A 10741-nucleotide genomic window follows, 5' to 3' on the forward strand; every position below is an offset into this window, starting at 1 on the left:
GGGGAGTAATTAATTCAACACTTGATTCTTTTTCTTTCCCCCATTTTTTTGATGTCTTGGAGAATCTAAGAAAAGCTGTGAATGTTTCCCCCCAAAATGCACACATTCCCAAAATAATGCTCTAACTTCAAGTCCTTCATTAGAGCCTCCGAGGGTCCTCCTGGCGCTAAGGGCAAAAGCCCCGCCTTAGCTACAAGTCTGAGTCTCCCACGAGAAGGGCACTTGCTCTGATTTGGATCTGGAAGGATGGAGACCACCTTCCTGGAAGGTCAAGACCATCTGAACTTCTGACTGACAACTATCAGATGATAAAAGTGTGTTATTTTAAGCTGCTGATTGTGTGGTAATTTATTACACAGGACTCGAAACTAATACAGCTTTGATTCCCCCTCTCTCTCTACCCAGCTGAGGTTGTTCACTCAGGAGCTGGCTGAACATACTCTGGCCACCCCAGGATTCCTGAAACTTCTGGCTTCAGCTGGCTCCCACCCTGCCCCTGTGGATCCAGGGGTCCCTGCCTGCTCTCAGGAGTCCCCAGTGTCAGAAGCCAGGCACATCCACTGATCACCATGTTCCTGCACACGGGGGCCCAGTGTGCTGCAGGGCAGTGAAACAGGAGGGAAGGGGGCAGGGCACAATGTTTAAAAGAATGACACAGCCATGGAGGATACAACACAAACTGGTTAGAACCTACTGTTTTGCTGAGAGACTTACTCTCAGGTTTCAGGTTCGGAGGATTGTTGGCAAAATAACCACTCTACACTTAATTAAGTAAGAGATAAGAAAGTCTATGAGGCTAGTTATAAATCGTAGCACGAAGATAAGCAAAATAGTAAGAAATAAATGAATTTACAATCACCAACTTGGGAAAACAGCTACATCTAGATCCAAGCAAGGCTGGGAAGTCCCTTGAATAACGATCCGGAGTCCCGATTGGAAGTAGTAAGTTACAGCATAAGGACAAGCAACATAGCAAGAAATAAATGTATAGACATCACCAAAGTGGGGAAACGCCTACATCCAGCTCCAAGCAACACTGGGAAGTCCCTGGAACAGCGATCTGGAGTCCCAGCTGGAAGGTCCCGAGCAGCGCAGCCACCCCATGGGTGAGGCTTCAGAGTACTGCTCAAAGGAATCCTGTACTTTTTTTTTTCTTTTTTTAATAAATTTATTTATTTATTTTTGGCTGCATTGGGTCTTTGTTGCTGTGCACAGGCTTTCTCTAGTTGCAATGAGCAGGGGCTATACTTCGTTGCGGTGCATGGGATTCCCATTGTGGTGGCTTCTCTTATTGCAGAGCATGGGCTCTAGGCACGCAGGCTTCAGTAATTGTGGCATGCAGGCTCAGTAGTTGTGGCTCGCGGGCTCTAGAGCTCAGGCTCAGTAGTTGTGGCACATGGGCTTAGTTGCTCCGCGGCACGTGGGATCTTCCCGGACCGGGGCTCGAACCCGTGTCCCCTGCATTGGCAGGTGGATTCTTAACCACTGCACCACCAGGGACGCCCAGGAGTCCTGCTTTTAATGCCAAGCCGCAAGCTGATAATCACCAGCTTATGTGCAAATATGCAGCTCTGGCTGTTATCAGAAATGTTTTGCTCTCTAGTCGTAAGTCTCAGAATGTTCACTGATCCTTGGGAACTGGCCAGATTCCCTAGGCCGAGGGAGCTTCGTGACTTACTCCCTTCCTTATCTGTTGGTTCTGAAGACTTGTTAGTGCTGTTCTGTTGACCTGCACGTAGTCCAGCAGTTCGGCATGTAGTTCCTTTCAGGGTCTTCTTTTAGTCAAAGGCCTATTATGGCCTCTGAAGCCTGAACAAGCCTGTTAACTTCCCCCACACCTACTAGGTCCAAAAGGGTGGAAGATTCGACTTCCAGTAGACCTGGAGCCTCATTATAGGCTCACTGTGATACATCAGCATGCTAAGTGACACACATACAGGCACCATGACAGTTCTGAGGCCATTAAAGGGCAAATACTGGGCAGTGGCCAAAATAGGTGGAATAATCCTCAAAACAGTTGGAATACAGTTGGAGCGATCCCCCCACTCATCAGCCTATGACATTACCCAGCCCATAAAGACTAACCACCCCGTATTTCCGGGCCTCTCGCCTTCTGAGATGGCCCACACTCTGTCTGTGGAGTGTGCTTCTCCCAGGGCTGCTCTTGCCTTTTGAGACAGACCGCATTCTGTCTATGGAATGTGTCTCTCTCTAAATAAATCCACTTCTTGCCTATCACTTTGCCTCTTGCTGAATTCCTTCTGTGCTGAAACATAAAGGACCCCAGCTTCATTAAGTCCTGAGACCAGGTGTGTGATCTTAATTAAGATCGTGTGGGTTAGAGTCCCAGCCCGTGGGTTCAAGTCCCAATCTCAGTTTCAGCTGGATTTGAGTCCCATCTGAGTTGTGCAGTTTCAGTAGGACACGGGGAGGCAGAGGCAAATTCTCATTGTGGGGAACCTAGGATAGATTCCTGTCTTCATCAGGGTGGCAGAGGCTGCTAGCAGTCACCCGATGCCTACCCTTTCCTTCTGGTGCATATGAAGAGAGCCCTGATTTTTGGCCAGGTGCATGATTCCCAGCCAAGGATTGCATTCCGAGTCCTCTTGTGGGAAGGTGTGCTCACCAGACTGGGTTCTGGCCAGTGGGATGTGAGTGGAACTGAAGTATGCAACTCTCTGGGTATGCACGTAAGGGGAGTGGGTGAGTCCGCCTTGCCCCTTGGCCCTTTCCCATGGGCTCTGCTGCAGGTGGGGGAGTGACCATCTTCCACCCTGCAGATGACAGCAGCACCTTAAGGAAGCAGAGCAACAAGACTGCAGGAGCCTGGGCCTCCCTGAGCAGAACCACCCCTCCAGCTGAGACACTTACACAACCAAGTAACAGAGGAAGAAACTTCTCTTGTTTAAGCCAAGAGGGCGTCTTTTACAACAAGCAAACGTAGATTTTCATGAACATGGGGGGATCTTTTGATTGCAAGCAGCAGAAGAATCAATCCAACAAAGAGAGTTGCTTTTACCTGTTCCTTCTCAAAATCCCACTAAAATAACAGTAAAGGACTAAAGAAAGGCTTAAATCCACAACAACAAAGAGACAGGAAGAGAAGATGAGAGTAACACAATTTAGAAGCCAGAAATCACCTGGACACGGGGTTCCACTTAGCAGTCCCGAGAAAGCTGAATCTTAAGGTGTCAGTGGGGGGAAGGGGAGAAAGAGGCAACCTTGCCCTTAGGACAACCAGAACCTCGGCCATTGGAGTGGCTACTGGAGGTTGGCATTAAGGTGGACTGGCAGCAAGAGGGCTGGCTGGATGTCTATTTAGGAAGCAGGCAGACCCCCAGGTAGCCCCCTCCAGCAGACGCCTGGAGGTTTACTTTTGGTGAGGTTGGGTCTCTGGGCCAGGAGGCACCAGGAGCTGCACAGTAAGAATGACAGTCTCCACACAAGCGCTGAGACCCTCAGTCTTCTTCACTGATAGGCACCAGAACGCTGCAGCCAGGTTATAACATCCAAAACAGAAGGAGGAAGATTCTTCTTGGGAATCTTACCAGCCCAAGAAAAGAAATGCTCATGTTCTGACACCTGGCAAGGGGAGGCCCAATGAAAGTTTCATCCAGACCACACACGGTCCCGAAGTTGACAAGAGCCGCTCCTGCGGCAGAGCCTGTCATAGGACATCTGTGAAGACCTCAGACATAAATGGGAAGCAGACTAACCCCCCGCGTCTCTGGCCCTCTCCCACCTTTCACCCTCGGCCCTGGGGCACTCACCCTCTGACAGAAGTGCAGCTTCACCACTGGCTTACCCACCCCCTGAAAGACTCGAGGGACCAAGGGGGCCGCATGGCTGGTCTGAGGCTGGAAAACAGAGGTGGGGGGAGTGCAGCGGGCCCAGAAGGGATGCAGACCAAGGTGTCAGGACATCCATGGCACCTGGGCCGGGGGAGGGAAGAAAGGGCTTCTGTTTCCCAGGAGCCCCACCGTCTGTCCTCCTGAGTCCCCACAGCAACTTCCGGGACACCTTTGGGGCAACCTAAATACCCACAGAGCAATTCTGAACGCCCTGGGACAAGAGGATCAAAGTAAATAACATTAAAAATATATTTACTCTGGTTAAGACACTGCCCGTGACTCACCACATAAAATCCACACACTATTTCAAGACAGGCAACACTGCTGCCCCTGTTTTCATAGACATTGTTGAAAGCACCTATAAGAGATGATCCAAAGCCCCTAACTCCTGCTGCTATTGAAGACGGGCATCTTTCCATAACTCGCATTTACTTTGCGGGTTATTTCCAGGAGGTTTGGAGTCTTTACCTGGCTTGCTGCCCACCCGCTCTGTCCCAGCTGCCTTCTCAAGGCAGTCGGCCTGTGTTCAGGAAGATAAAATAATTTTCATAATGAATCAATTTCAAATTGATGAGATTTGGCGTGGGGGATAGAGTAGTTCAACAATTACAACTCTTGTCCAGCCAGCCATGGACAGACTCTCTCGAATGTTGTTGCAGCAGAAATAGAAAAGAGGCTTTTCTGCCAAGGAAAATAAGGAAACAGTGAACAGGCTTGGGAAACAGCATAAACAGGCCTGAAAGAGTTAAGCAATCTTGGTTATTCTTTAGCTGTTACTACTAACACACACTTGTAGCTACACGTGTCCTTCACAAGGCTGATTACTCTCTGACTCCATACGAATTACGCTTTGCACGTGGCATTTCTTCTCCCCCTACACTCCCTCAAAGCACTCTTCATATCAGAAAGAAGGTCATGGGGCTTCCCTGGTGGCGCAGTGGTTAAGAATTCCCCTGCCAATGCAGGGGACATGGGTTAGAGCCCTGGTCCGGGAAGATCCCACATGCTGCAGAGCAACTAAGGCCGTGCACCGCGGCTACTGAGCCTGCGCACTAGAGCCAGTGAGCCACAACGACTGAGCCCACGTGCCACAACTACTGAAGCCCGCGTGCCTAGAGCCCGTGCTCTGCAACAAGAGAAGCCACAGCAATGAGAAGCCAGCACACCGCAACAAAGAGTAGCCCCCGCTCGCCACAACTAAAGAAAGCCCACATGCAGCAACAAAGACCCAGCACAGCCAAAAATAAATAAATAAATTTATTTAAAGAAAAAAGAAAGAAAGAAGGTCGGGGCCGATAACTTCAGGGACACCAGACCCGGTTGCTGAGCTGACACCAGCTTTGGCCATGAATTTGCAGAAGAAAAGGAATGCAAGACCTTCATTACTTTGAGCCTTATCACCTACCCAAGACCACGAACCCCGGGCTATATAACCTTTCCCTATTCCCCAGGGAACGGGGCACAGTTCTTGAGGTGCTAGCCTGTTATGTTACCCCCTTTGCCAGGCAACGATTAAAGCCATTTTCCTCATTCCTCCAAAACTGTGTCTCCGTATTTCTTTTCAACGTCCTGCACAGAGAGTCAATATTTTTTGGCATCAGTGTCTTTGGTAACAGGGATTTTCCAGCAGAAAAGGAAACTAAGAAGGAACATTTTTCAAACTGAAATTGTGCCAGGCTTTCCCTGACAAATTGCAGAGACTTAGGGATTGTCCACTGGTTTGAGTGATCTCCCTCAAGGCCCTTGGCTTGTGGCTTTGTGCAGGGTAGGCCAGCTGGGGACCAGCCCCAAAGCTGAGCTGTGTTCTCTGCTGGGATTCCAACAGATCTGGGCCCATCTGGGGTCCTGACCTGGTGGGTGACCATGAGACAGACTGTGGAGCCTCCTGTGTGTGCCTCATCCTGATGGAAGGAGATGGGTGAAGCCTGAAAATAGGCGGGTTTCAGGAGTAATCTGAGAGCACTGTGGCTGTCTGGGGTCAGACCCCTGGGCTCCTGAGTGGGGCCTGAGCAGAAGGCAGGAAGCTGTCTTAGGCTGAGACCCCAAGACAAGGATTTGAGTGCAAGTAGTTAATTTGGGAGGTGACCCCAGAGAGCACCAACAGGGAAATGGGGGGTGACAGGGAAAGACAGGCAGCTGAGAAATGGCCCATTAGTAAGTTTGCACTGGGGGCAACTGAGGCTGACTCCTGCTGCAGACCTCTGGGGTGGTTTATCCCCCAACTAAAATCCATCACTGGCTGAGGGCTATTCTGGGGGGGACCAACACCTGACACCTCCAGCCAGCCTTGTAGGCCTCAGGGGTGGGGCCTGGCAGTGGGAACAGCAGGCGGACACTGGGAGACACATGCCCGGGGGACACGGGCTAGGCTCCGACAGTGTCTGTTGCCCAAGTTCAGTAGAGACAGAGGTGAACAGTATTTATCCAGGACCTGCACATGGGAGGTCGATCTTATCAGGAGTTCATCTGGGTTTGGACTTTGCTGTTGCTATGGCTGCTGTCTGTGATCCACCAGCTTCCAATTAGGGTTCCCTGGTTGCGGTGGAGGCTGATTTTTCTCAGTGTCTGCTCAACCCTTGGCTAAAGGCTTCCGTTTGGTCTGTGCATCTTGGAGAGGGTCTCTGCACGCCTGCTCCACCCGCAGTGTAAACATCTGTTGCTTGTCACTAGCTAGCCTGGCGGCAAGGGCAAAAGGGTTCTCTGTGGTCCCACCCAGCCTCAGTCTGCGCAGGCGCTGTAGGCCTGGGCCTGGGGGCGGGATTTTCTCAGAAGCGTTCCCCTCCCCCTGCTTCCCTAGTAGTGGACTGATCCTTACTGTGTGAGCCCCGGAAAGTTTAACACCCCAAATTCAGAGGTAGAGGTTTTTTTCCCTTTTTCTTTCCCATCTACACTGACCTTCACCTGTGCTCTGCAGGCTGCAGAGTTTACTGCCCTTCCCCCAGCAGCATGAGGCTTCTGTTCCCTAGGGGGTAGGGCTGCAGCTCCCCTCCGCCAGTCTTGCCTCAGTGAAGGAAGTTTCTCCTGACTCCAGTCTTCCTCGGGAGCACCCAGAGGGTCCTTGGAGAAAAACCTTAAGGTTGGCCTGAAGCATCCATCCTTGTGACTGTAGCTCCCAGAGTTCCCTGCGCTCATGGTAGCCCATCCTTGCCCTTGAGCGATCAGTTAAGGTTTTTAGCTGAACTTGCACTGCCTGCTCTGGCTGCACCTCCCTCCTGTGCTCTGCCCCAGGTGGCTCAGTGCTCTCCTTGGAGGCACCTGACTTCCCTGAGAATTCAGGCCATCTGGTGGCCCTGCCTCTTCAGCTCTCTTAGGGGTTCAAGGAAAGTTACGCTTTTGTAGGTTTTCCGGTTTTTTCTTATTGTCGGGTGGGAGTAATGCTCTCTCCAGCTTCCTGTATCCTAAGCAGCTCTTCCTTCTTGATAGGTCGGCGAGTGGCCCACAGAATGCAGCGCCTGCACGCTGGACGCCTCCTCAAGACTATCTATTGGGGGTGTAAGCAGAAGTGCTAGAACTGATATCTCATCCTTTAGAAAGACTCCAGAAAATGAGGCCACTCTGGAAGGAAGTGAGACCTCACTCTGAAGGTGAATGGAGTCTTAGGGGACACCAGGAACGCCTGTCGGCCGCAAAGGAACTGGTGAATGCCAGTTGCCTTTCGATTTTCCAGACACAGCGTAGTGACCATTCCTGATTCCATCTCCTCCTCTCGAGGTGCCCAGAGCCCCACTGTAACACTGGCACACTGTCCTGTCCTTGCCCTGGTGGTCTGCATGTCAGCCTCCCCACAGCACTTTGTATAGGGTCCTGCTCACCTCTGGATGTCTGGTGCCCATTAATGAGCAAGGGCCGAGGGCTCTGGGGTCAGTGGCTCGATATGCATCCTGGCTACCCCTCACCTCTGCCTCCCTAGGAAGCTTTGTCGACCCCATCATTGAGTGAGGGGTAAACTGAGACCCACCGATGGTGCACAAATGGCCCTGGGTTATACAGCCCATCCCCTGTAGGATGGGGACCAACCAGAGCCTCTTGCCAAGTGAGTCTGTGTTCGATCAGCCTGCCACCCCCCTCTGCCCCTCTACCACAAGGCAGGTTGGGAGGATGGGGAGAACTCCAAACTTCCAATTCACAACTCACAACCCCCCAGGGCTGCAAGGAACAAAGACAGGCAGGTGCATCTGCAGATGATCTTTATTTCTCATGCTTCTCGGAACCCAGTGGGAGTTTTGGAGGTTCGACTTGGGGTACGTTTTCTCCTGGCTGGTCCCCTTCAGCTCTGGGTCCACCTGGAGGAGAGGAAGAAGGTGCCGCTTTTGCACCTCCAAGCAAAGCCCCAAAAGCTGATCCGACGGAGCCCAGGAGGATGTTGGATGATGTGGAGAGTCCAGCTGCCCCTGTGGGAGACAGAGGGTGAGCACAGGAAGGGTGCTGGGGCCCCTCAGGAGGCCTGAGGCCCAGAGATCCCACCTGGATGCCTCCCCTGGGTCCTGAATGCCCCAGGGCTCTGCTTTGGACAGAGGGAGGGGGTGAATTCATGGGAAGTGAGAGACAGAGGGAGAGTCAGCCACAGACCCCAAGAGCTACAGGCCCCACTGAGGCCTAGAGAGGGGAGGGGACCTGCTTAGGCCACCCAGGTGTCAGATTCGGGTAGGGCTAGACCCAGAGCCCAGCTATCACATATCCTGGGCTCCTTCCCTCCTTCTCTTTTCCAGAACACCCTCACCGCTCCGCTTCCCTCCTGACCCCAAACCTCACCCAGGACTCAGGGAGGACACTGCGGCAGAGGCAAAGGACCAGGGACATTGATGCCCACGAAACTGGAGGAAGCAGACAGGCCCTCCCTCCGGCTTAGCCGCTGGGCTGAATCCTGTGCTGCTGTGTCACACCCTCCCCGCTTCCTCCCGCCCGGACACTTACCCACGGACTGGAGAGTGGCCACCAGGCTGCCGGCGGCAACTCCACCCCCATTGGCCATGGCGGCCGCTGACATCATCTTGGCCGCTAAGGAGGAGGCTGCGATTCCTGCCCCAGTGAAGCCCACGGCGCCCAGCACCACGGGCACAGCCCCCACGGCCAGGGCTGTAGGGGGAGAGGAGCTGGGTCGGGGCGTGGGCTCAGGGGAGTGGACTCCCTTAGGAATTCCTTGACAGTTTCTGGGGACTGTCTGCTGGGAGCAGACGGGAGGCAGCCGCTTGGAGAGGGGTCCCAAGGTAAAGAAGATGGGGCTGTGGAGCCAGCTTGGGACAGTAGGTTAGAGTAGGCCCCTGGTTGGGTCTCTAACTTGCTGGGTGACTACGGGGAAGTCACTACCCCACCCTGGGCTTCAGGTTTGTGTCTGTGTAAATGTAGAGGTGAAATAAACCAATAAACCACTGCTGTTTTTAGCAGCAAACCCCGTTTCAAATGAAATCTTCTCTACATGCTCATTACATATAAGGACTAGAGTTGCAGCTACGTCGGGGATCGCGGTGACCTTTTCCGAGCGAGTACGGCTCTCGGCCCCTAAGATTCACCCGCGTGGCTCCCGGAGCGGAGTGGGGCTGACGGACCAGCTCTCACACGCCCGGCAGCGCCACCTCTCTAAGGCCTCCCTCCCACGCTGGGACCCAGGCCAGCTGAAGGCCTGGCGACGTGGGGATCCAGGAAAGTCACCTCCTCCTATCGCAGCAGCAGCTGCCCGTTCTTGAGAGAGAGAGAGAGAGAGAGTTGATTGAGGGAGTGAGGGAAAGAAGCGAGTCCTCTGGCGCTCCGTGGGTTGGGGTCTGGGAGGCCCGCCCCCTGCCCAGGCCACCAGCCTGATGGGGAAGAGAAACTTACTTATCATGGCGACGCCCTCCTCGCAGCAGCTGAGCTCAGGAAATGACTAAGCTGCACGAGATGCTGTTATTTCCTGGAGAACCACTAGGGACGCGGCCGGCGTCTCGCAGCATCTCGACCCCAGCAAAACGTAAGAACGCACGTTCTGCGCGCCTGCTCGCCCGCCCCCCATCCCGCTTCCCACCGCTACTCGCCGGTCTTACCCGCCTCCCGCCTTCATCCCCTAGTCCTTCTCCTCCCGGCGCCGCCTCTGCTGGCTCCCCCCGGGTGGTTCTCTCTTGTTTGGTGGCTCCACCGAAAGGAAAAGAGCCCTAAAGCACCTGGAAGCCGTTGCAAGCGGACCGGGGTTCCAAGTTGTAACATTTTGCCCCCTGATGACAGAAGAGTTGTTCGCCACAAAACAAAACAAAACAAAAAACAGAACGTAAGAAGAAAATTTAATTTCACTTCCGGAGGGAGACAGTCGTAGATTTTGGTGCATTTCCAGGCTATTTCGCTAGGACCGCCCCATCTCCGTCACTCTCTGAATGTGTAACCTCACCTCCAAGTTCCAATCACGCTTGCACACTACTTTGTAAATTACTCATTTTATTTAATCGGCCGTTTTTGTTTCCCCAGGCTGTTTAACATCCTTCAACAGAATTTTTTTAAGTAAAATTTATTGAGGTATAATTTACACAGAGAAAAACTCAACTGTTTTTTGGCCGCCCTGCTTTCGCTGGACCAGGGATGGAGCCCATACGCCCTGCAATGGAAGGGTGGAGTCTTAACCATTGGACCGCCACGGAAGTCCCAAAGCTCAACTTTTGAGTGTACTTTTCTATGCGTTTGGACAAACTTTCACAGTCGTGAAACACCGGCTCAGATACACAACGTTTTCATCACCCATCTCCCCCATCCCCCAATTCTCTCATGCTCCTTCCTCATCAACCCCTCCCTGAGTTCCGGCCGTAGCGGCCTATGATCAGTTTTCCGTCCCTAAACATTTGCCTTTTTGTATAATTTCAACACGATTTTTGCTTGTCATCAAACATTCTGTCCTGGGGATAAACTATAGTTCAATGTATCAGTCCGCG

The 10741-nt window shown here is 52.6% G+C and overlaps 1 protein-coding gene across 1 annotated transcript; it reads right to left on the minus strand.

Moving 5' to 3' along the window:
- Positions 1-8021: 8021 nt before the first annotated feature.
- Positions 8022-9808, minus strand: LOC101273149 (interferon alpha-inducible protein 27-like protein 2). The gene is made up of 4 exons (XM_004262364.4): positions 9666-9808; positions 9501-9530; positions 8766-8927; positions 8022-8242 (listed from the first exon to the last, which is right to left on the minus strand). The coding sequence occupies exons 1-4, from the start codon at positions 9670-9672 to the stop codon at positions 8040-8042; spliced, it is 402 nt and encodes a 133-aa protein (XP_004262412.3). The 5' UTR covers positions 9673-9808; the 3' UTR covers positions 8022-8039.
- Between the last annotated feature and the right edge of the window lie 933 nt (positions 9809-10741).

This window comes from Orcinus orca, chromosome 2 (assembly GCF_937001465.1).
Source record: "Orcinus orca chromosome 2, mOrcOrc1.1, whole genome shotgun sequence".
Taxonomy (NCBI): domain Eukaryota; kingdom Metazoa; phylum Chordata; class Mammalia; order Artiodactyla; family Delphinidae; genus Orcinus; species Orcinus orca.

Bases quoted from the DNA above. Each gene is read 5' to 3' on its own strand.
- LOC101273149 (XM_004262364.4), bottom strand. The intron at 8,928-9,500 runs GTGACTTTCCTG...CTCCCCCTACAG, and splicing joins TGCTGCTGCGATAGGAGGAG to CCCTGGCCGTGGGGGCTGTG. The intron at 8,243-8,765 runs GTAAGTGTCCGG...TGTCTCCCACAG, and splicing joins GGCCACTCTCCAGTCCGTGG to GGGCAGCTGGACTCTCCACA.